The sequence below is a fragment of the Dipodomys spectabilis genome, unplaced genomic scaffold (genome assembly GCF_019054845.1).
Source record: "Dipodomys spectabilis isolate Male_0828 unplaced genomic scaffold, ASM1905484v1 ptg000115l, whole genome shotgun sequence".
Classification (NCBI taxonomy): Eukaryota; Metazoa; Chordata; class Mammalia; order Rodentia; family Heteromyidae; genus Dipodomys; species Dipodomys spectabilis.
Genome location: NW_024870792.1, coordinates 11,912,435 through 11,938,549, shown reverse-complemented (window position 1 = coordinate 11,938,549; position 26,115 = coordinate 11,912,435). Strand labels below are relative to the sequence as shown.

General features: G+C 38.6%; 1 protein-coding gene across 2 annotated transcripts in view; it reads left to right on the top strand.

Annotated features, from left to right (window-relative positions):
* The window catches only part of Nup35 (nucleoporin 35), a 33,244-nt gene extending 13,593 nt beyond the window's left edge, over positions 1–19,651 (top strand). For both annotated transcript variants that reach the window (XM_042688302.1, XM_042688303.1), the window contains 5 exons: positions 6,738–6,879; positions 12,705–12,774; positions 14,470–14,598; positions 17,173–17,337; positions 19,008–19,651. In XM_042688302.1, the coding sequence (XP_042544236.1) occupies positions 6,738–6,879; positions 12,705–12,774; positions 14,470–14,598; positions 17,173–17,337; positions 19,008–19,085 (584 nt within the window). In that variant the 3' untranslated portion in view covers positions 19,086–19,651. The remainder of the gene's footprint in view (positions 1–6,737; positions 6,880–12,704; positions 12,775–14,469; positions 14,599–17,172; positions 17,338–19,007) is intronic.
* Positions 19,652–26,115: the final 6,464 nt, after the last annotated feature.

The following is a 26,115-nucleotide window of genomic DNA, read 5'->3' as shown; positions in this document are numbered from 1 at the left end:
TTAAAGTCCGGTTGTGTGTGCGTGCGTGCGTGCGTGTGTGCGTGCGTGTGTGTGTGTGTGTTGGTCCTGACGATTGAACTCAGGTCTTGAATGGTGTCCCTGAGCTTTTTTTGCTCAGTGCTAGTACTCTTGTCATTTGAGCCATAGTTCCAGTGCCACTTTTGGCTTTTTGGTGCTTAATTGGAGATGAGATTCACAGACTCCGGCTGGGGTTTACTTCAAACCTTAATCCTTAGCTCTCAGCCTCCCCAATAACTAGGGCCTGAGCCACTGACTGACTAGCTCTCTCTCTCTCTCTTTTTAAAGTTTAAATTAAATATCTTTATTATCTTTCAGTAGTAGTTCAGAAGAGTTACCATTCAACAAATCAGTATAAATACAATGCATCTTGGTCCATGTCACTTCTTTCATCATTCTCCGTCATCCTTCCCAACCCAGTCCCTTCTCTAGAAGTCTTGTTTATTATATGGAGGTGGCCCTGTATATCTGTGTTCACCCAACCACAAGTTGAAAATACAGTATAAGAATTTACATAGCATTTGTTATATTGCATGAAATACAGATGTGATTTGAAGTATATCAGAGGGTATGTAGAAGCTAATTGTAAATGCTGTACTATTTTATATAAGGGACTTAGGCATTTTGGTATTCTGGAGCTAGTCTCTCATTGGTTCTGAGGGACTCATGGTCAAATGATAATATGCCTTCTCAACTACATAATTGAGGGTCCTAGTAGAATTGGTTCTAGCCTTAACAACCATAACTTGACCAAACTTTTATAACAGGTAATAGCAATGTTACACACACATACTGATTATTTAGTTTTAAGGGACCAGGGATGTTCAAGATGCAAAAATGTTCTCCGTTTTTCTTTTTTCGGTCATTCGTGGGGCTTGAACTGTGGGCCTGGGTGCTGTCCTTCAGCTCTTCAGCTCAAGGTGAGCGCTCTACCACTTGAGCCACAGTGCCACTTCTGGTGGTTTATTGGAGTTTCATGGACTTTCCTTCCCAGGCTGCACTTGAACTGCAATCCTCAGATTTTATCCTCTTTAGTAGCTAGGACTACAGGTGTGAGCCACTGGTGTCTTGCACGGTCTCCATTTTCTGTTGCTAATAGTACAATATTGGTAAGCTGTGAAGAAAAAGATTTATTTTGGCTCACTAGTTCAGTGTTGCAGGGCCACATACCCTTTTTGCTAACAGTCCTGAGATACTACTGAGCATCACATGATGAAAGGGTTTATGTGTTTGTCTTCTGGTCTTTCCTCTTACAAAGTCACCAGTATTAAGTTATAGGGCCTTCATATTATCAAGTTTTAATAGCGCCAACAGTTCAGCTTCTATATACTATATAGTTTGTTTCTGCTCTCCTAACGGGTATTTAATGTGATTGTCAGAAGGAACTTACTATATTCAAATTATAGTAGACAGTGGTATACTTTGTCTCAGTTGACAGAAAAAACAGTTTCTTGTCAAGTGGAAGAGCACATAATTAAAGTTTAATATCTTTCTGTTAAACTATAACTTCTCTGAGGTTTTAAAAATTGAAGTAATGGTTTATGAGCATGAGAACTATGGTAGAAAAAAATATGACTGTCATAAATTGGCCACTGGGAGCCACTGCTGCCTCTTCTTTGAGTTTAAGGAATTTATGTGTAGAAAATTTAACAGGACATAAATGAAAAAGAGCAATTTTAAATAGTTGTGACAGGTGTGAGGACTTACACATGGTCAGTAATAAAGAAGGTACAGAATAAAGGAGTTGACGAGAAAATTGAGCAGGAAATCCTAGGCTTCAGTTACAAGTATTTTAGTTTCTATATTTAGTATTAAGCGTTACTTTCTTGTGTAATTTGTAAATTTTATTCTTCTGAGATTGACCACTTAAAAATTTGTGTCATGGAGTATGAGTGAGAGATTAGCATGATGCATAAATTTCTTGTGTTCAATAAGATTTGCTTGTTTTTCTTACATACCTGATATTGAGATCATTTTTAGATTTTTGTTTCTGGTATTAGAAAACCTTGGCCCTATCATAAAATAATTTTGAATTAAAGAATATCAGAAACAGTTGTCATTATGGTTTATATTGTCTCTGTTAAAGAAGATTGGAGCCGGTTGCCGGTGGCTTAACACCTGTAATTTAGCTACTGAGGAGGCTGAGATTGAAACTACAGTTCAAAGCCAGTCTGGGTAGAAAACTCTGTGAGACTCTTATGTTCAGTAAACCACCAGAAAACCGGAAGTGGCACTGTGGCTCAAGTGGTAGCGCACTCGCCTTGAGCTTAGGGACAGGGCCCAGACCCTGGGGAACTGATGAAACATTTCAAGTTAGATTCATTGTTCAGTTCCGGGAAATTTTCCTGGTTTATTTGATATTAATACTTTGCTTTGCTTTCTCCTTACTCTCTTTTTGGAGTTCCTTTTGCTTGTGTGCTGAATCACTTTGGAGATTTGTGGTTTTGTTTTTTATCTTGTAAGTCGTTTGTGTTTTATTTTTTGAGATTTCCTTGGTAATTTTTCTCTTTTGTATTTTAATTTATATGGCTTTTTTGTTATTCTTTGATTGCATTTAGAAATGCAGCATTCTATTTTCCCTATTGTGTCTTAACAGTGGGTGAATAGTGATCAGTTATTGTTTGTTCTTTTGTAGTTTATATTTATTTTAAAATCCCCCCCTTTTTGTCATTATTGGTGAAAGAATGTTTATTAATTGAAGTATTAATAAACTACTACTTGAAATCCTTTTTGTAGGTGGAAGGAGTTCACCGTTGGCTGGTTGAGGGCTAGGGGAGAACTGATGGAGAAAAACTGTTTTGTTTTTTGGGATGATCTTTTTTTTGTTGTTCGTTGTGGCACCTGAACTCTGGGGCCTGGGTGCTGTCCCTCAGTTCTTCAGCTCAATGCTAGCTAGCACTCTACCACTTGAGCCACAGCACCACTTCTGACTTTTTCTGCTTATGTAGTGCTGAGCAATCGAATCCAGGGCCTCATGCATGCGAGGCAAACATTCTACTACTGAGCCACCTTCCCAGCCCTTTGGGATGATACTGTGTTGCTCAAAGCACCAGCCCTTTCAGACCAAACCTTTATTGGAGTGACTCATTTCTGCTTTGTTAGTATAAATGTATCAGAGTCAGTCTCAGGAGTTGACTATAAATAACACAAGTAGTCCTATTGCTGGAAAAACCCTTAGAGTTTAGAAGTTAGTTACCAGGAATTCGATGGAGGTCAGATCTTACAATGGATTGAGAACAAATTCTTTAGGCTATGGTACTATGTCTCATGGTAAGAATCTGTTCTAACATAGACAGGATTTCTTTTTTCAAAATTGCCATTTGCCTGTTTAAAATTTACTACAATTTTTAATCTTTTTTGTTTTCATTGAGATTAGTTTGAAATAATTGAGTCTGCTTTCTAATTAAAGACATTTTCATAAAGGGTAAGAAGGTCTTTTGCCTTTCACTTTTAATCGGATTTTGTGAAGAATGTTTGAATAGTGATTTAACAAGGAAGACAAAAATTACAGTCTAATCTGATGTGGTTTGATAGACACATTTTTATTTACATCTAGTAAAGCATAGCATGTGGGTACCAGAAGTCTGATTTAGAGGAAGTGAAATCAGTGGAGCAATTTGAACATTAACCAGGTGGGGGGCAATTATGCTAAACTTATGTAAATACTTTTAGATTATGTACAAGTAATTATATTTTTAAGATTAGTTGACAAGGCAAAAATTAGATTACTTATTCATTTGAAACTTAATTTTGATTTGTCTTATTTTTAAAGGTCATAATGGTTGTCTCAATTTGAGCCCTCATTTAATTTCTTGCTGGAGGGTTATTACATGATGTGGCATAACTAAGTTGTATCTTCTTAATGTAATTCAGGTCATACAAAATGAATTGGCTTCAGATTTTATGATAAAGTACCTTTTACTATCTTTGGTTTATTAAAGGCATGTGTTTATAGTAAGAACTAAATTTATTTAAGGGATCTTTTATATAAGTATGTGTTTCCCATTGTTTCCAAAAAAGTTGATAAATTAGTTGATAACAGATTTTTTTTTTGGGGGTCCGGTCGTGGGGCCTGAACTCTGGGCTTGGGCGCTGTCCCTCAGCTCTTCAGCTCAAGGCTAGCGCTCTACCACTTGAGCCACAGCACCACTTCCTGCTTTTTTTCTTTTTGCTTATGTGGTGCTGAGGAATTGAACCCAGGGCCTCGAGCATGCAAGGCAAGTGCTCTACCACCGAGCCACCTTCCCAGCCCCAACAGATTTTTTTTTAGTCCTATATGGGTCTTGAACTCAGGATCTGGTGCTGTCTCTGAGCTCTTTTGCTCACAGTTAGCACTCTACCACTTTGAGTGGAGATAAGCGTCTCAGGGGGACTTTTCTGCCTGGGCTGGCTTTGAGCTATGATTCTGAGATTTCAGCCTCCTGAGTAGCTAGGATTATAGGCATGAGCCATGGTGCCCAGCTAATAAACAGATTATTAAAAAAAAAAAACATTTATCAAAGTGGAATGATTCATTTTAAACCATTTTTATTTTTTTCTTAAAGTACAAACTCGGGATTGTGTGTGTGTGTGTGTGTGTGTATGTCTGTGTGTTGCTGTGTGTCATTCCTGCAGCTTGAACTCAGCTTGGGCACTATCTTTGAGCGTTTTTGTCCAAGGCTAGGACTAGTGGAGCTATAGCTCCACTACTGGCTTTTTGGTAGTTAGAGGTAAGAGTCTCATGGACTTTCTTGTTCCTGCTGACTTTAAACTGTGACCTCAGTCCTGTCCCTAAACACTTTTCTGAAGCAGTCTTACCATTTCAGCCCCAGCTCTTTTTGGTGGTTAATGAGAGGTAAGCTCGTGTGTGTGTGTGTGTGTGTGTGTGTGTGTGTGTGTGTGTGTGTGTGTGTGTGTGTGTGTGTGTGTGTGTGTGTGTGTGTGTGTGTGTGTGGTAAGCTCGTGTGTGTGTGTGTGTGTGTGTGTGTGTGTGTGTGTGTGTGTGTGTGTGTCCTGGGGCGGGCCTGGACACTGTCCATGAACTTCTTTTATGCAAGGCTAGCACGCTACCACTTGAGCCATAGTGCCACTTCTTAAGTTTTCTGTTTATGTGGTATTAAGGAATCTATTCAGGGCTTTGTGCATGCTAGATAAGCATTCTACCACTAAGCTATATTCCCAACCTGTTTTTTTTTTTAATCTTTTTTTTGGGGGGGGTCTGGTTGTGGGGCCTGAACTCTGGGCCTGGGTACTGTCCCTCAGCTCTTCAGCTCAAGGCTAGCGCTCTACCACTTGAGCCACAGTGTCACTTCTGGCTTTTTTTCTTTTTGCTTATGTGGTGCTGAGGAATCGAACCCAGGGCCTCAGGCATGCAAGGCAAGCGCTCTACCACTGAGCCACTTTCCCAGCCCCTGTTTTTTTTTTTTTATCTTTTAATAACGTGTTATTATATATCCTTAATACCAAGAATGATGTCTGATGTGCATTAAGTGCTAAAAATTATTACTTGAATGAGCAAACTATTGCTACTATAAAAATGAAAGAAAAAGTCTCTGGTTCTCATAAGTGCAGCTTTAGTTAGATAAAACTAGTAAATATATAGCCAGGCATGAAGATATGTACCTCTAATTCCTTTACTCTAGAGCATAAGCAGGAGGATTGAGAGGCCAGTAGCGATGTAGTATAACTGGGTGAAAACCAAAGAGCCACCAACAAAAACAAAAAATACATGAAGAATTTGACATTTTTTGTTGGACACATAGAAAATATTGCATAGGACTTGTTTTTTTTGGTCAGTCGTGGGGCTTCAGGTGAGCGCTCTACCTCTTGAGCCACAGTGCCACTTCCGGTTTTCTAGTAGTTTATTGGAGATGATAGTCACACAGACTTTCCTGCCTGGGCTGGCTTTGAACTGTTATCCTCAGATCTCAGCCTCCTGAGCTAGGATTACAGGCGTGAGCCACCAGCGCCCGGAAGAAAATATTACATAGTAGTTATTATATTGAAGGATTAGAAATAATAGATTTAGAGGCTGGGAAGGTGGCTCATGCATGAGGCCCTGGGTTCGATTCCTCAACACCACATAAGCAGAAAAAGCTGCAAGTGGCACTGTGGCTCAAGTGGTAGAGGACTAGCCCTGAGCAGAAGAGCTGAGAAGAGGGACAGCACCCAGGTCCCGAGTTCAGGCCCCACGACCAACCAAAAAAAAAAAAAAGAAACAATAGATTTAGAAACTCTAAATAGAAGTGACCTAAAGAAGAACAATATTCACATTTTAGAGGGTAAGGTAGGTATTGTTGATCTTTTTCTGTGGGTAATGTTTGTTCCTGCCTCAGCTTGCCTTGTGCTGGGAGTCAAGCATGAGCCACCATGCTATGCTCTGAGCACCTTCTTAAATACATTTTAAAGCAGAGGTACTATGATAAAAGTGATAGGATTTTGGATGATCAGTCCAAAAAGAGGTTCTTGAGCTTGACAGATTAACCTTGTTGAAAGGCTCAGCCAGAAATTAAAAACAGAACATTTGAAAAATTTATAATGTGTAATAAAACATAAACTATGCCCAATTATTCATGACTTTTTCTCATTGTGTTAGTTTGAAATTATCCTTTGATTACAACTATTTATATTTTGAACTGTTTATATAATTGCTTATTTTCTTTTGAGACTAAGAGCTTTGCTTTAAAAGAAACCAAACTTGTTTATGTTCATAACTAACTTAACCAAGTATCTCAATATAGGGCAAAGTGTGTTTAGCCCAGCAAATATTGGTCAGCCACGAAAGACGACACTATCTCCTGCCCAGTTGGATCCTTTTTATACACAAGGAGATTCTCTGACTTCAGAAGATCACCTTGATGACACTTGGGTGACTGTGTTTGGGTAAGGTTTTTTTTTATTGTTTTGTAAAGGTCATGTGCAGTTACATAAGTTACCATAAACCACTGTTACATAAGTCAAGTAGAGAGTACATTTCTTTTTGCAAATATCACTCCTTCCCTTGCACTGGGTAAGGTTTTTGGACCTTTAACAATCTCTCTCTTTGCAACTTTTGTTAAAATTTTTAAACAGTACAGAATAGTTGAAAGTCTTGGACAGAAAACACATACATCATTACCTAGATTATTTAATTGCTAACAGTTTGCTGAATGGTATCCATCTACTTTTTAAAAAAAATTGAATTATTACTAAGTAGTTGTACAACAGGGTTATAATTATAATTTCATAAGTAAAGTTCTGAGTATAATGCCTCTTGGGTGATACCATTCCTTCCTTTGTTTGCCCCCTTTTGCCCCTCTTGTCCTTACCCTCAAATTCATCTATCATTTTTTATGGTGTATTTTATAGTAAATTGTAGACAACTATGCATATTATCCTGATCTTTTTTTTTCTTTTGTCGGTCGTGGGGCCTGAACTCTGGCCTGGGTACTGTTCCTAAGCTCTTCAGCTCAAGGCGAGCACTCTACCACTTGAGCCTCAGCGCCACTTCCAGCTTTTTCTGTTTTTGTGGTGCTGAGGAATTGAACCCAGGGCCTCATGCATGCAAGGCAAGCACTCTACCACTGAGTCACCTTCCCAGCCCTACCTAGCCCAATACATACATACATGCATTTAAATTTTTTATTATTTTTTTGTGCCATTTCTGGGGCTTGAACACTGTTCGTGAACTGTTTTGCTCACGGCTAGTCCTCTACCACTTGAGCCACAGCTCTACTTCCAGCTTTTTGGTGATTAAGTGGAAATAAGAGTCTTACAGACTATCCTGCTATCCTGCTCAGGCTGGCTTTGAACTGTGATTCTCACATGTCAGTCTTCTGAGTAGTTAGGATTGCAGATGTGAGCCATAGGCACTTGGCTTAAAAAAAAAATCTATCTATCTATAAATATATATATATAATATATTTATCTATCTATAAATATATATAGATAGATAGATAGGTAGATAGATAGATAGATAGATAGATAGATATTTTTTTTTGCCAGTCATGGGCTTGAACTCGGCTTGGGCACTGTCCTGGAGTTTCTTTTGCTGAAGGCTAGTACTCCACCACTTGAGCCACAGTGCTACTTCTAGCTTTTGCTGTTTATTTGGTACTGAGGAATAGAACCCAGGGCTTCATGTGTGCCAGGCACAATACCATTAAGCCACATTCCCATTCCTAAAATTTTTTTTTTTTTAAGATCATTTAATAAGTTTGCTTCCTCCCGTAACACTTTTCCTTAGGGAGCCACTTTCCAGTGGCTGTGCCTCTGTTTCTGTGGTACATAGTGTTAACTTTCACTAACATGGTGTGTATACTATGCTATATAGAATTTATACATTTTAGTACTGAAGATTAGAAGTAGAAGGTGACTATCCTAATGCATTTTTTTCTTTTTTTGGTTGGTTGTGGGGCTTGAACTTAGGACCTGAGCGCTGTCCCTGAGCCTCTTTGTGCTCAAGGCTAGTGCTCTACCACTTGAAACCACAGTGCCACTTCTGGGTTTTGAGTGGTTAATTGGAGATAAGAGCCTCACAGGGACTTTTTTGCCTGGGCAGGTATGAACCATGATCATCAGATCTCAGCCTCCTAAGAAGCTAGATTATAGGTGTGAGCTACCAGTGCTCGCTTGAACTCAGGGCCTGGGCACTGTCCCTGAGCTAGCACTTTGACACTTGAGCCACAGCACCACTTCTGGCTTTTTCTGTGTATGTGGTACTGAGGAATCAAACCCAATGCTTTCTTTATGCATGCTAGGCAAGCACTCTACCACTAAGCCACATTGCCAGTCATAAGAGTCACTTTTTTTTTTTTTTGTTGGTCGTGGGCCTTGAACTCTGGGCCTTCGTGCTGTCCCTCAGCTCGTTAGCTCAAGGCTAGCGCCCTACCACTTGAGCTACAGCGCCACTTCCGGTTTTCTGGTGGTTTATTGGAGAGGAGAGTTTCATGGACTTTCCTGCCCGGGCTGGCTTTGAATCGCAATCTTCAGATCTCAGCCTCCTGAGTAGCTAGGATTACAGGTGTGAGTCACTGGCGCCCGGCTGTCCCTGAGATTCTTTTTTTTTGTTGGTCATGGGGCCTGAACCCTGGGCCCGAGCACTGTCCCTCAGCTTTTCAGCTCAAGGCTAGCGCCCTACCACTTGAGCCAAAGCGTCATTTCCAGCTTTTTCTGCTTATGTGGTGCTGAGGAATTGAACCCAGGGCCTCATGCATGCAAGGCAAGCGCTCTACCACTGAGCCACCTTCCCAGCCCTCCCTGAGATTCTTTTGTTCAAAGACTAGTGCTGTACTACTTGAGCCTCAACAGTACTTCTAACTTTTTTGGGGTGTTTAATTGGAGATTAGAGTGTCATGGACTCTCCTGCCTGGACTGTTGGCAATCTTCAGATCACATCCTTCTGAATAGCTAGTATTACAGATGTGAGCCATTAAGCCTATGCAGCCCAGGTTATTTTGTTACTTCTTTGTTCTAGTAACTCTATATAAGAGTTTAACTTGGGGCTGGGAAGGTAGCTTAATGGTAGAGCGCTTGCCTTGCATGCCTGAGGCCCTGGGTTTGATTCCTCAGCACCACATAAGCAAAAAGAAAAAAGCCGGAAATGGTGCTGTGGCTCAAGTGGTAGAGCACTAGCCTTGAGCTGAAGAGCTGAGGGACAGCGCCCAGGCCCAGAGTTCAAGCCCCATGACCGGACCCCCCCAAAAAAAAAAAGAGTTTAACTTTAAGATTTACCCAGTCTCCTTAAGGGGAGACATTTTGATCATTTACAGGAAATTTTTTCTAAAACACCTTATATTTGCTCTTTCCTTGGTAGTTTTTTATGCTGACTCAGTCACTGTGAAATGTCATTCATTATTTTCAGTGATTCATTTTTTTCTTCGGTCATGGGGCTTGAACTCTGGGCCTGGGTGCTGTCCCTCAGCCCTTCAGCTCAAGGCTAGCACTCTACCACCTGAGCCACAGAGCCATTTTCAGCTTTTTCTGCTTGTGTGGTGCTGAGGAATCGAACCCAGGGCCTCATGCATGCAAGGCAAGCGCTCCACCACTGAACCACCTTCCCAGCTTCTCAGTGATCTTTTAAAAGTTTTTTTTTTTTTTGTCGGTCATGGGGCTTGAACTCTGGGCTTGGGTGCTGTCCCTTAGCTCTTCAGCTCAGGGCTAATGCTCTACCGCTTGAGCCACAGCACCACTTCCGGTTTTCTAGTGGTTTATTGGAGATAAGAGTCTCAGGGACTTTCCTGCCTGGGCTGGCTTTGAATCGCGATCTTCAGATCTCAGCCTCCTGAGTAGCTAGGATTAAAGACATTAGCCACCAGTGCCCAGCTAAAAGTATTGAAATACTTCTTCCTACTTAAAGTAGACCTTGGGCCCTAGAATTAGGTTTTAGTTTTTTAAGTACTACCTTATTTGAAATGTATTTTTCTTTTTCATTTTTGTACTTTGAGGTACCCTAATTTTATGTATTTGTAGGGGTGAGATTTCTCATATCCAGAGAGATATAAGTAAATTAAAATTAAAATTCTAATTTTGATTTCAGTGAATATTTCACTAACATAGATTTTAATATGCTTAGTTTTCAGTTATCTTTAGCAGCTCTCTTTTGGGAGGTTCTAGTTGAAAGTACAGATTAATTTATATTAGTAGTTTAAAAAACTTCCAGCTGAGGGCTGGGAAGTTGGTTCAGTGGTAGAGTGCTTGCCTTGCATGCATGAGGCCCTGGGTTCGATTCCTCAGCACCATATAAGCAAAAAAGAAAAAAGCCGGAAGTGGCGCTGTGGCTCAAGTGGTAGAGTGCTAGTCTTGAGCTGAAGAGCTGAGGGACAGCGCCCAAGCCCAGAGTTCAGGCCCCACGACTGGACCAAAAAAACTCCAAAAAAACAAAAAAAAAAACTTTCAGCTGATTGCTGGTGTTTCACGCCTTTAATCCTAGTTACTCAGGAGACTGAGAGCTAAGGATCATAATTTGAAGCCAGCCTGCACAGGAATGTCCATAAGACTCTTATCTCCAATTAACCACCAGGAAATGGGAAGTGGAGCTGTAGCTCAAGTGGTAGGTGCTAGTCTTGAGTGAAAGAGCTCAAGAACAGTACCCAGGCTCTTGAGTTCAAGGCCCATGACTGACAAAAGTAAATAAAAAACTTCCAGATAGGGGCTGGGAAGGTGGCTCAGTGGTAGAGTGCTTGCCTTGCATGCATGAGGCCCTGGATTCGATTTCTCAGCACCACGTAAGCAAAAAAAGAAAAGAGCCGGAAGTGGTGCTGTGGTAGAGCATTAGCCTTGAGCTGAAGAGCTGAGGGACAGCGCCCAGGCCCAGAGTTCAGGCCCCATGACTGGACCCAAAAAAAAAAACAAAACAAACAAAAAAAAGCTTCCAGATAGTTGCGTACAGATAGCTATCACTATTTTTAAAATTAAAAAAAAAAAAAAAAAAGCTGGGGGCTGGAAAGGTGGCTTAGTGGTAGAGTGCTTGCCTAGCATGCATGAAGCCCTGGGTTCAATTCTCAGTACCACATAAACAGAAAAGGCTGGAAGTAGTGCTGTGGCTCAAGTGGTAGAGTGCTAGCCTTGAGTAAAAGAAGCTCAGGGACAGTGCCCAGGCCCTGAGTTCAAGCCTAGGACTGGCAAAAAAAAAAAAAAAAAAGTCAAGCGCTGGTGGCTCATGCTTATAATCCTAGTTACTCAGGAGGCTAAGATCTCAGAGACTCTTATCTCCAATTAACCACCAGAAACCCAGAAGTGCCACTATGGCTCAAGTGATAGAGCGCTCACCTTGAGCTGAAGAGCTGAGACAGTGCCCCGACCCAGAGTTCAAGCCCCATGATTGACAAAAAGAAAAAAAAAAAAAAGCTGGGCACCAGTAGCTCACACCTGTGATCCTAGTTACTCAGAAGGCTGAGATCTGAGGATTGCAGTTTGAAGCCAGCCCAGGCAGAAAAGTCCCCCTGAGATTCTATTTCCAATTAACCACTCAAAAACTGGTGCTGTGACTCAAGTGGTAGTGTGCTTGACTTGAACACAAGGAGGCTTAGGGATAGCACCCGGGCTCTGAGTTCAAGTCCCATACCCAACAACAACAACAAAAAAATTAAAAACCAAAAACCAAAAAACTTTATTGCTTAAATTTAGGAAAATGATGCTATTTTATTGTAAAATATTCAAAACATATTTAACTTAAACTTTTCATATAACATGGCTACTAAAAGTTTGATTGCAATTCTTTAAAAGGATTCTAGTACCATTGTTAATTGGTACTGAGTTTTATTTTTGCTTGAAGGTTAAATTTCAGAAAATTTACATAGTGCTTCATGTAGAATGAAGAATGGAATGCTATATAATTTAAATTATTTTACCTTCTAAAAATCATAATAAACCTAAAGAGTGCTTATAAGCACACCTACTATAAAACACATATACAGAAATACAACTTTATAATTGTTTATGAAAAGCTGAGATAATGGCAATGAGAGTGGGAATTTTGAAGATTTTAGAGAGAAAATGTATGGAGAAAATTACTGAGTCAAAACTAATTCTAAGGGATCTGTCTTTGAATGACCGGTATTTCATAGTTAGCCTAGATAGGAGAAAACAGCGTGAATTAGGGTTTTCCTATTATTAATCTTCTAAACTAGAAGTTTGGGTAGCAATTTATCCAGACGTACTTAAAATAATGTGGTTTTCTATTGATAAAGGAAGTTGCTTGCTTAAACTGGATAACTTCTTTTTTTCAGGTTTCCACAAGCATCTGCATCTTATATATTGCTACAATTTGCACAATATGGAAATATCTTAAAACATGTGGTAAGGGGTACTTTTTTTTAATTCAAGATTTTGGCTGAGGAAAGAGAAGCTATGAATTGAAGGAAACTACTTCTGAACTTTGTGTATGCTTTTCTAAATAACATTTTTCTTTTTCGTTTTTTTTTTTTTTTTTTGTCAGTCGTGGGGCTTGAACTCTGGGCCTGGGCGCTGTCCCTCAGCTCTTCAGCTCAAGGCGAGCGCTCTACCACTTGAGCTACAGCGCCACTTCTGGTTTTCTGGTGGTTTATTGGAGATAGGAGTCTCACAGTCTCTCCTGCCCGGGCTGGCTTTGAACCGCGATCCTCAGATCTCAGCCTCCTGAGTAGCTAGGATTACAGGCGTGAGCCACCAGCGCCCGGCTTTTTTTAAGTTTTGAAAGAATAGGGCTGGGTGTTTGAGTGAAGTGGTAGAATGCTTGCCTAGCAAGGGGGCAGGTTCCTGAGTTCAGAACTAGTGCTCTCCCCATGAAGTTTTGAATCTGCCTGCCTGTCTGTCTGTCTGTGTATGTATCTGTGTATCTGTCTTTGCCTGCCTGCCTGCCTGCCTGGCTGGCTACCTATCTACCTACCTACCTACCTACCTACCTACCTACCTACCTACCTACCTACTTATTTACCTACTTACTTACTTTTTTTTGTTGTGGGGAGGTAGCAGTCCTAGGACTTGAACTCAGGGCCTGTTCACAGTCTCTGAGCTTTTTTACTCACTATTTGAGCCACAGCTGCTCATCCAGCTTTTTGGTAGTTAATTGTAGTTAAGAATCTTAATGGCCTTTTCTACCATGGCTAGCTTTGAACACTGATCCTCAGATCTCAGCTTCCTTGGTAGTAAGGATTACAGATGTTATTTATTGTCCAGAAGGCTCAGAATTGCATAGTGCTTGAGAGTTTCAGCATCTATTCCTCCATTATTCAGTGTCTTTAAAAGATAGATTACTAAAAATAGATGAATTATTTATTATTACTATTATGATTATTATTATTGTTGGTCTTGGGGCTTGAACTTAGAGCCTAGGTCTCTGAGCTTTTTGCTTAAGGCTAGTGCTCTAACCACTTGAGCACTACCTCCACTTCTGGGTGTTTGCTGGTTAATTGGAGATAAGATTCTCAAAGACTCTCTTGCTCTGGCTGGTTTCAACAGATCTCAGATTGCTGAATAGGTAGGAGAACAGGAGTAAGCCACTGATATCCAGTAAAGTATACTATTTTCTAATATGAGCTAGCTTTTGGGGAATAAAATAAGAGAAGTTTCATGGTATTACTGCTTTTTCTCTAATTGGGAGTTTTAAAAGATCGTTTATATCTTGCCCAAGTTGTCCCCGTCCCTCCCCCCCCCCCCCCCCAATCAGTATGAACTTAACTCCTATACCAAATTGTATTGAATACAGTTTCTTAAAAATTTCATATCAGGTGTCAATTTGGCTTTTTTTTTTTTTTTACAGGAAACAAACTTTTTGAGAATTATTTTACTTTTAGAGTATATTAGCCATCTACTTTTTGTTTTAGAGAATTGGAGCTAGGTAGAGATTATTAAAACTTCCATTGGATTTTTGTTGAATTATAATATACAATGTTTTTAGAGAGCATGAAACAAAAGTCAAAGTATGAATTTATTCTCACATTTCTATTTTCTGATAAAATTCATTAGTACAAATTTTACATATTTTATATCTTGAGAAGACTCTATTCTTTGTAGATGTCCAACACAGGAAACTGGATGCATATTCGTTACCAGTCTAAACTGCAGGCCCGGAAAGCTTTAAGCAAAGATGGGAGGATATTTGGAGAGTCCATCATGATTGGTGTAAAACCATGCATCGATAAAGTAAGTTTTTGGTGATAGACACCATGGCAGTACGTCACCTGCCTTCCCCATATCTCTTTTTTTTTTTTTTTATTAAATTTTATTTTATTTTATTTGTGAACATACTGTACAGAGGGGCTACAATTACATGGGCAGGATAATGCGTACATTTCTTACCAAGCATTGCAGCCTCCTCCTTTGTTTACCCTTCACATCCCTACCCAGCCTCCCCCCTCCCCCCCAATCCCAATCCTTCTCCTTCTCCCCCCCTTCCCCCCCACCCCCCCGCACCTTATTTACCATAGCTAAGATATGGAACCAACCCAGATGCCCTTCAGTAGATGAATGGATCAAGAAAATGTGGTATATATACACAATGGAATTCTATGCCTCCATCAGAAAGAATGACATTGCCCCATTTGTTAGGAAATGGAAAAACTTGGAAAAAATTATATTAAGTGAAGTAAGCCAGGCCCAAAGAAACATAGGTCCCATGGTTTCCCTTATTTGCAATATCTAGTATATGTATGAGTCAAGCGGAAAAGGTCAGATAATGTGATGTCAGGAAAATGAACCCTTAGATATGTATTTTAATGTTTTTTTCTTTCATGCATGTGTTTCTAACGCATTTATAAGATTATCTCTTTGTTGCTTTGTATGTCCCTCCCCCACAGTATAACCCCTGCTTTCACTATATTTGATGTCAGTATAACTTGTGGAGGAGATGGGGAAAAACCAGTTGTTTAAGGATACAGGTGGACCTGTTGCAACAATGAGAAGTACAAGTTGTCATGCCCATATCTCTTTTGCTTAGCTTATAAAAAATGTTATTTAAAGCTGGGTGCTAGTGGCTGCTACTTAATCCTAGCTACTTAAGATGCTGAGATCTGCGGATGAGGCTCAAAGTCAGCCTAGGCAGGAAAGTCTGTGAGACTGTTATCTTCATTTACCCACCAGAAAACCAGAAGTGGCACTGTGGCTCCAAGTGGTAGAGCACTAGCCTTGAGCAAAAAGAGCTTAGAGACAGCGCCCAGGCTGGAGATCAAGTCCCATGACTGACAGGAAAAAGTAAGCCAAAAATATTTAACTTTAAGATTTTAGAGATAATACATCCAAATCCCTTCATGTCACATAAAGAAGCCAAGAGAACAAAAGTAGCTTGTCCAATATTGAAGTGAGATCTAGACTTTAGATATCGTAACTACTAACCCATTTTGTACTGTACAAAGCAACATCAAATGTTGTTGAGAACTTCAAAGGAATGTTGCTGTTTCATAATGAATTGATAGCATTAAATAATGGGAGTTTTGGTTATGTATTTTAATTTCACAGTACTTAGAAATAATGTACTTAATACCAAGTAAAGTTCAAAATTTTCTTCTTTGTAAAATCACTGTGTACATACTGTATATGCAAACTTATACTACCATGTGTTTATTGCTTGGCACATACATGTTAACCAGCAAAACAGACTTGGTTTCTGTACTTAAAATTTGTTGTAGCCATGTGATTATATAATTGTGCTATGATATATTACCAGAGAAGAGAGGACTTTTGGAGCTTTAGACTTTGATTCTCTTTTCCAATCCATATTCTCCAAGAATTTTTAATTTTGCCTTTGCTGACTTGCTTTAGAGGATTCTTAATTCTGGACCTGGGCGCTGTCCCTAGCTCTTCAGCTCAAGGCTAGCGCGCTACCACTTGAGCCACAGTGCCACTTCTGGCTTTTGTTTTTCCTTTTTGCTTATGTGATGCTGAGGAATCAAACCCAGGGCCTCATGCATGCAAGGCAAGTGCTCTACCACTGAGCACCTTCCCAGCCCGAGGATTCTTAATTCTTGTGGCTTATAAAGTTACATTGATGGGAAGGGATGGGAAGGGGAAACAAAGGAGGAGGCTACAATGCTTGATAAGAAATGTACTTATTATCTTGCCCATGTAATTGTAACTCCTCTGTACAGTATTTTCACAATAAAAAAAATAAAGTTACATTGAATTTTTTTTCCCTTGATGCCAGTATTGGGGCTTGAATCAGGGTTTGGGTGCAGTCCCTGAGCTTTTGTGTTGCAGGCTAGCAGTGCACTACTTGAGTCACAGCTCTATTTCTGGCTTTAATGGTGATTAATTGGAGATAAGAGTCTTATGGACTTACCTGCCTGAGCTGTCTTTGAACCACAATCCTCAGATCTCAGCCTCCTGAATAACTAGGATTATAGGTAAGATACTAGCTCCAGGCATATTAAAGTCTTTGAAGTGATTAAATTGAGATCTCTTGCTCAAATCCTGCTCTTAAATGCTATGAATCGTATTGTATTCTCAAACCTAAAATTATTGGAAGGGTTAATTAGAATCCAGGAAAGCATGCCTCCTTTAATACATTTCTTTGGATGTTTATGCAGTACTGTATATATATATATATATATATATATATATATATATATATATATACAGTATATACAGTATATATATATATATACTGTATATACTGTATATATATATATATATATATACAGTACTGCATAAACATCCAAACATATATATATATATATATATATATATATATGCTTATAAACAAAGAATTGTTTATTTCTCTAGACTGTCATGGAAAACAGCGAAAGATGTTCTTTGTCATCACCATCTCTGGCATTTACACCACCAATTAAGACCTTAGGTACACCAGCACAACCCGGAAGTACTCCTAGGATTTCTACCATGAGACCTCTTGCTACAGCATACAAAGCTTCTACTAGTGATTATCAGGTATTTAAGTAGAATTGGATAAAAAAAGATCTAATTAAAGGCATTTTGAAAAAGATCCCATTGAATTGATATAGCTATTATTAAACTTTTCATGCTGGAGTGATTTCCTCATTGAAACCTTTAACTTTTAAATTTTCTATTTTAAAGTTGGAATCTTGGCTACTTTGAAAGTTGTCTTGTTTTATTTTTGTTTTTTCCTTTGGGCTGGGGATGTAGCTTCGTGGTTGAGTACTTTCCTCACATGCTCAATGTTGGAAAGCAAAATTTAAAAAAATTGCCATTTCTTCAGACATTCTGATGTCTTTGAACTTTTCTGAGTTGTATTTGTATACAAAACAAAGTGTCTCCTGTACACATTGTTAGAATGAGAGAATATTATAACCCTGTTAAATCAGTGATAAAACTGATGATGTCACAATTTATAAAACCTTAGGATTGAACACATTATGGTATCAAAAGAAGACTTTGGCCTACTATTATTCAGAGTTAAAAGTTTTCATGTCATACATTTTTAAGGAAGTTCATTATATTTATTGGAAGTGATATAAGAATTTTGACTGTAAATTTTCTATATTGTTGTCCACTAGTAATTAGTCAAAAGTATTTAATTTAGGCAGCCAAAGACATAGGTCTTAGATCACAGTACTTGAACACAAAAATGCTTGTATTCTAGTAGGGCAAGTAGTGACAGTGTGTTTTTGATTCCCCTGAAATAGGAAGATAATTGTAAAATTGTTTCTGTTCCTTAGTTTTTTGTTTTTCAACTTGTATTTAAAACTCTTATTTCTTGATGCTCTTTTTAAAATTTGTTCAGTTTTCTAATTTATTTGTTTTGCTAAAGGAAAGAGTATTAGTATTCTTTAAAAAAAATATTGTAAAGCTAATATATAGAGGGTTTACAGTTACAAAAGTAAGGTAATGAGTACATTACCTCCTCTCATTTTCTCCCATTCCGTCTACCACTGACTCTTCTCCCCCCAGTTGTAAAGTTCATTTCCAACATAGTATCTATTGAGTATCACTGTTGCATTGGTTCACCTTTTGTCCCATCATTTCTGTGATTCTCTTTCCCCACTTCCCCAATTCAGATAAACTTATAAAGAAAACAAAGGGTACAGAAATAAAAAACAAGGTGGGGAAGAAAAAAGAAAGAAAAAAAGAAATAACTGCAAATAGTACAATTTAAAAAAAAAGTCTTCTATTTTTTGGAGTTTTTTTTTTTTTTTTCTTTGCTAGTCCTGGATCTTGAACTCAGGGCCTGTGCACTGTCCTTGAGCCTCTCTCCTTGAGCCTGTCCTTGAGGCTAGCCTTCTATTACTTGTGCAACAGGGCTACTTCCGGCCTTTTCTGTTTATGTTGTACTGAGGAATTGAACTCAGGGTTTCTTGCATGCTAGGCAGGCACTATACCACTAAGCCACATTCCCAGCCTTGGCATTCATTTTGATAAGCATCATTTTATATGGTTATATTTGAGTTGTTGGTATTCTTAAGAACATAAAGATATTACAAGTCCAAATTATAATCTTCAAAACATATAAATAATTGTTGGAAATGAATTTTAGTGATTTTAGTATTTCCCTTTTAAATTAGCTATTAATTATAGAATTGACTGTCATAGAAAAAATCATAACCTAACAGTTTTTTTTCCTTTTGTGTGTATTTTAATAGGTTATTTCTGACAGACAAACGCCAAAAAAAGATGAAAGTCTTGTCTCGAAAGCAATGGAGTACATGTTTGGCTGGTAGATAATAAGAGCTAAGAGCTCCGCTATGAAGGAGGAGGTCCTTGCACTAAAACCAGAGTTAGCAAAGTACCGCCAGTTTCCTTTGGTTAGTTGTATAACCATACTTGGCAGTGGTGGGTAGCTATCTCAGATGCTTATTTCTAAAGATTTTTGTTTTTTAAGAATACATCCTATTTATAGCTCGCGCTTTAAAAGATGCTTGAGATACATTTTGAAGAAAACCTAAAAATCATTCTAGATAGGATTTTGTGCTTCATGTGATAGTGCATGCACAAGAAACTCAGCACTGATTATTGTAAACTAAGTAATTGAATTTGGAGAATTATCTCCTAGTTTTCATGAGAAGGTGAATTTCATGAAAGCTGCTTGTATTTACCAAGACACAGGATTATAACTAGCAATGTGAATGATGGTCTTTTAATTGAGATAGTATTTAATATTCTAATTACCTTTGTATATGTCCTGTTGTGGCTTATCATCTTTTACTACTATAAAACCCAACCATTCTTTTTTAAAAACCTACTACTAAAATTTCTTGATAATAAACTTTGTCAATTATGTACTGAACATATTTTGAAGTGGTGATTTATTGTTTTATTTGTTCACTGAAGTATAGAAAATATTTTATTAACTTTTGTATACCTATGATCCAGCTTTAATTGCTATTACATTGTACCATTATTTTTTGTTTATTTATATTTTTAAATAGTTCAAAGGGGTTTCAATTAAAATGTCCATTTATTGTAAGTGCAGTGTGTCTTGATCTTCCATCATTCCCCTTCCCTCTCCTTTGTGTTTGTGTTTAAAGCACACACGAGATGGATGCAGTTTTAATATAAGTACTTCAGGATATATTAAAAAATAAAAATCATATTTCTGTATGTAATTAAAATGTCTGTATCCCACTTACCAATTAGTAATGGCTACTGTGCAACATTCAGTTCATTAAATGAAATATTTATTATTTATTCAAATCATGATCAAACTCGATTTACACATTATTATTTATCTCTTAACTGTCCTAGTAAGTTAGTTCTTTCCCTGGTCCCCATTGTCCAGCATACCACAACCTACTGAAGCTGCCTTCTGAGTTGACTGTAGGCTGAGCTTGCTCACTATTTTTTCTATGTCCTGGAAACTAGATCTAGAGAAGATTAGATTCTGATTTCATTTTTTTGGAAATAATAGTTGGTAGCTTCATGCTACACATAATAAGACAAAAGATATTAATTGTAATTGTTTGATTTTAATGATGTTTTAATTGATCACGGTGATATGTGCAGAAGCCTGACACATCCTCATTGTAAACTTTACCATAATAATACATAATGTTTTAAAAAGCTATATTATTGATGCTTGTTCGGATCTGTTATTTCATTAAGGACTAAAAAATGACTTTTCTGCCCAATTTTTGTCATTTCTGTTGCATTTAAGAAGCTAGGGCTATTTGGTTACTGTGATATATGTTCCTACAGAATGGCAGGATAAATACATAATCCTTTTCCTTTATTACTTTTCAGAGTGATGTTTTGGAACTATGACAACCACCAGTGCTATCCTATGAGCTTAAATATATTTTTTGTGGGCTGGGAAGGTGGCTCAGTGGTAGAGCACTTGCCTTGCATGCATGAGGCCCTGGGTTCGATTCCTCTGCACCACATAAGCAAAAAGAAAAAAGCTGGAAGTGGCGCTGTGGCTCGAGTGGTAGAGCATTAGCCTTGAGCTGAAGAGCTTAGGGAAAGCACTCAGGCCCAGAGTTCAGGCCCCACAACTGGAACCAAAAAAAAAAAAAAAAAAATTTGTGTCATGGTGTTCTTATGGCCTTAAAAAAATCACTGCTTCATTGAGTCATTTAGTTGCTATCATTGTTACTTATCCGTATTATCTCCTTTGGCCAATTTATAAGAAACTAATTAAAGTGGCTCTTGTGAGAGATTTATAATTGAAATAATATTTGACCAATAGTAACTGACATTTGTCCATGTATCTATATAATCTGTATATTTTCCTTTAGTTTTTATTTTATTAATCATGGCTTAATATAGTCTATGGGAGATTTTATAGGTTTATTTAAAAAACCACAGCCGGGGCTGAGAAGGTGGCTCAGTGGTAGTGCTTGCTTTGCATGCATGAGGCCCTGGGTTCGATTCCTCAGCACCACATAAGCAGAAAAAAAAAAGCCAGAAGTGGTGCTATGGCTCAAGTGGTAGCGTGCTAGCCTTGAGCTGAAGAGCTGAGGGACAGCGCCCAGACCCAGAGTTCAGGCCCCACGACCGGACTACCCCCGCCTCCCCCCCCCCCCAAAAATAAATAAAAAGACCGCAGCCAAACTAGAATTAAAGTTAAGTTTTTTGAGATGAAGTGATCCTAAGGAAACTTTTTTTGTTTCTGTTTTGCAACCGTCTCTCTCTCTCTCTTTTCCAGTCCTGGGGCTTGAACTCAGGGCCTGAGGTCTGTCCTTGAGCTTCTTTTGCTCAAAGCTAGCACTCTACCACTTGAGCCACAGTGCCACTTCTGGCTTTTTCTGTGTATGTGGACTGAGGAATTGAACCAAGGGCCTCATGCAGGCAAGGCCAGCGCTCTACCACTGAGCCGCCTTCCCAGCCCTGCAACAGTCTCTTAATGTAGAATTGGCTTCACTGGAACTTGCAGTCCTTTTGCTTTTGTCTCATGAGTGCTAGATTACATGTGTTTTCTATCAAAGCCCAGCTCATCAGAAAACTTTTACACTCAAGTCTTATTCTTGATGCTATTTCATCTCCTGTTTTATTATATATTTGATTCCACTTTTAAAGATAGAAGTGGGTACTATGTTGTACTTTTTTTTTGACATTTATTTATTTTTTTTATTGTAAAGATACTTTACAGTTACATGAGTGAGGTAATGAGTACACTTCCTCTTGAACATTGTTACCCTCTCCATTGTTTTCCCCCTATCATCCCTTCCCTCCCTACCTTCCCCGAGGTTCTTTTTTTTTTTTTTGATTGTGATTAAGTGATTACATAATTCCCAGTATTGTGGAATAATGATGCTCATTTAAAAGCTTTGAGTCCATGTAATTTTGTATTTTTATTTTATTTTATTTTAATATAATTTATGTAATTTTGTTTAATTTAAAATTTGGTATTGGTACTGCGGCGTAAACTCAGTCTAGATTTCGTCACTTACCTTCTTTGCTCAAAGTTGGCACTCTATCATTTGAACTACAGCTCCACTTGCAGGTTTTTGATGGCTAATTAGGTTGAAGTAGTCACCCTACTACCTGAGCTGGCTTCAAACCACATTCCTCAGATCTCAGTCTCATGAGTGGATAGAATTGCAAGCGTGAGCCACAGATGCCTGGCTTATGTTTTGTTTTTTAATAGTGTGTGCTCTTTGCATAGTCCATCATGGTACATGAAGTATCCTTTTTAGCTAAAAAGATGTTTGCTGTATTGCTCTCCTAATATTCTCTGAACTATCTTTGTTGTCACATTTCCTAAGTAGTGCCAAGGAAATCTCAAGAAGCAAACTACTACTGTATTTTTCAACATTTTCCCAAAAGAAACAGAGATGAGATTGCTTTGAAGCCATAAAGTCCATTTAACAAAACCTTTTTCTGAAAGTTCAGAAACACTGATCCACACAGAAAGAACAGAAATGTATAGTCATGCCCAGTTATCTAAAACAGAGGGAAAGGAATGAAATAATGAAATCACACCAGAAAAGCATGCCTATACATTTTTATAAAAGTGTTAAAAGATGCAAAAAAAAAAAATGATACAGCATGTAAAAGAATAGGAGAAATCAGAATTTGAATTTTGAGAAAATAGAAAAATTAAACCATATTGAGAATAAACAAAACAACAGAATGCTTTAAAGGGTATATACGATTAGAAGAGAATGGTGGCTTAAAATGTAGTTCAGTGATAGCATCCATTAGGCTCTAGGTTTGATCTCCAATACTGCCAAATTAAAAATAGAGATCAGAGGAAAGCACAAAGGATTAGTGAGAAATTGGAAGCACACAGCACTTGTGAGAATCTTATAGAAAGCAAGAATAAAGCAGAAGTTTATGGTTTGGCTATCTAAAAAAACAAGTTTGTAAAAGCAAGACTTAAAATAGCCTTATGCCAAGAGGAAGGAGAAAACCTAATAAATACATTTAACATATTTATGGAATAAAAATGTGAACAAAACATTTCATGTAGGGGCTGAGAAGGTGGCTCAATGGTAGAGTGCTTGCTTTGCATGCATGAGGCCCTGAGTTCGATTCCTCAGCACCACATAAACAGAAATAGCTGGAAGTGGTGCTGTGGCTCAAGTAGTAGAGCGCTAGCCTTGAGCTGAAGAGCTTGGACAGTGCCCAAGCCCAGAGTTCAAGCCCCATAACTGGCCAAAACAAAAAGCCCCAAAACAAACACTCCCCCCCCCCCCCCCCCCCCGCCCAAACCAACATTTCATTTATAAAAAAACTGACTTAAGGATAAAAATCAATGCTTGTACATTATCCAGATACAAGAATTAGGTGAGCATATTCCCTTTGATTTTTGCTTCCTGAGAAATGGAGATGCACCTCAAATAAGCTGAATGAATATGTTTAACATCTGTGATGAGTGTTTGATACCAGAGCACTAGATCAAGGATCTTATGAGATTTAATGCATGAAGCTCAGCAGTTGGAGTAGATTTTCCTCTAGACTTGATTAGCATTTAATACAGAGCACATTTTGGTTTATGAATGTATCAGGCTGACATATCTGAACCAAACCAGTGTTTTCTCTGGTGTTCAGAGAGGATAGCATAGCTCCACAATTTTAAGACTTGCCAGAGATTTTGTGATAGTTCTAGAATAGTCTAGAGTCATGGGACATACGTGGTAATGTGGTCAAGTGTCAAGGTTATTTGTGTTATAGTTTGAAGATATTTCTGAGCTCTATTACTCTGGGTCCCACTAAAATCTTGTAAGTCATCTGAGAAATGGGCTAAAGTTTCTACCCGTCAAATGCTGTATCTTTTTTTTGTTTGTTTGTTAGCAATAGGAAGAACAATGATTTGTCCTTTAGGGAGGAGGTATCTAATATGACCCCGACTAGTGGATCCTCATACTTTACGGAGAGTGTGGTAAGCTTCACAATTTTTGTGTTTTTTTTCCTATTGTCTGGCATGCATGTAACTCACCAAAAGTCTCTGAACCATTTTATTAAAGGCTAGTGCTCTGCCACTTGAGCCACAGCTCTACTTCTGGCTTTTTTGGTGCTTAATTTGGAGATAAGAATCTGATGGACTTTACTACCTGGGCTGGCTTTGAACCAAAGTCCTCAGATCTTAGCCTCCTGAGTAACTACAAGTACTGGTAGCTACCTGTGCCTGGCTGCAACCACTTTCTTTGGGATTTTCTCTGATGATGGTATACACCTTCAATTCCATCAGGAGGCTGCAGCAGCAGGATCATGGGGTTATGACCTGCCCAGTCAGCCTAGTAAGAACTTGTCTAAAAAAAAACAAGTAGATTTTTCCTTTCTAATTTTTTCTTATTTACTTGCTCTTACAAGTAGAACTTTTAACATTATGTTACACACAAGACAAATTTTCCTTTTTTTTTTTTTTTTGGACATGGGGCATGAACTCTGGGCCTGAGCACTGTCCCTCAGCTCTTCAGCTCAAGGCAAGCCCTCTACCAGTTGAGCCAGAGTGCCCCTTCCGGCTTTTTCTGCTTATGTGGTGCTGAGGAATTGAACCCAGGGCGTCATGCATGCAAGGCAAGCACTCTACCACTGAGCCACCTTCCCAGCCCCACAATTTTTCCTTTGTTGCCCATCTTCGTGCCAAATCTTGTAGATTTTCACCATTGATTATGTTCCCTCTGTTTTTGTCAGTGCCACTGCGGACTGAATCCAGGGAGACATTTCAGGCAAATGCTCTAACATGGAGTTACCATGAAAAACCCAAGCCCTGCCATTCCTATTCAGTTGACTTTTTATTGTGAAAGCTGCTGAATTTTTCCCCGTGTTTTTTCTGTGTCAGTTAAAATAATCACATTTTTCTCACCTTTTATATGATTATATATTTTTTCAACTGTCTTACTATTCCAGGAGTAAATCCTATGTATTATGACCAGAATATTAGACTGTGGTTTTTGTTGTCTGAGTGACTTGTTTTGATATCAAGGTAACACAGTTTTCTGAATTTGGAGATTTTTCCTTGTTAAGGTTTTGGAATAATTTTTTTAAAAATGTTTAAAACTCACCACTGACAACATCAGGTCTAGGGCTTTTCTTCATCAGATTTTATTTTTTCTTTTTGTAGTCCTGGGACTTGAACTCAGGGCCTGGGCGCTGTCTTGGAGCTTCTTGTAGTCAATGCTAGCGCCCTACCACTTTGAGCCACAGTGCCACTTCTGGCTTTTTCTGTGTATGTGGTACTGAGGAATCGAACCCAGGGCTTCATGCATGCTAGGCAAGCTCTCTACTACTAAGCCACCCTCCCAGGCATTCATCAAACTTTTTTTTTTTGGGTCCGGTAGTGGGGCCTGAACTCTGGGCCTGGGTGCTTTCCCCCAGCTCTTCAGCCCAAGGCTAGTGCTCTACCACTTGAGCCACAGCGCCACTTCCGGCTTTTTCCTTTTTGCTTATGTGGTGCTGAGGAATCGAACCCAGGTCCTCGAGCATGCAAGGCAAGCGCTCTACCACTGAGCCACCTTCCCAGCCCTCATCAAACTTTTGATGGACTTAGTTTGCTAGTTATAGGTCTATTCAAATTTTTTTTTTAATATTCAGTTTTGGTATGTTATTGTACCTTTTGTAGAAATTTGTCCATTTGTTATATAGGTCATCCAGTTTATTCATATACAATTGTTCATTATATTCTTTTACAACCATTTTTTTTCTGAACAATTGGTAGCATCTATGATTTTTGAATATTCTGTTTATCTGTCTGTGTCTGTCTAATATCATGTGGCTTGAACTCAGGGCCTTGAGCTATACTATCAGTTGAGCTACACATCCAGTTGGCCATTTGCTGGTTAATTAGAGATGGAGTCTCATGGACTT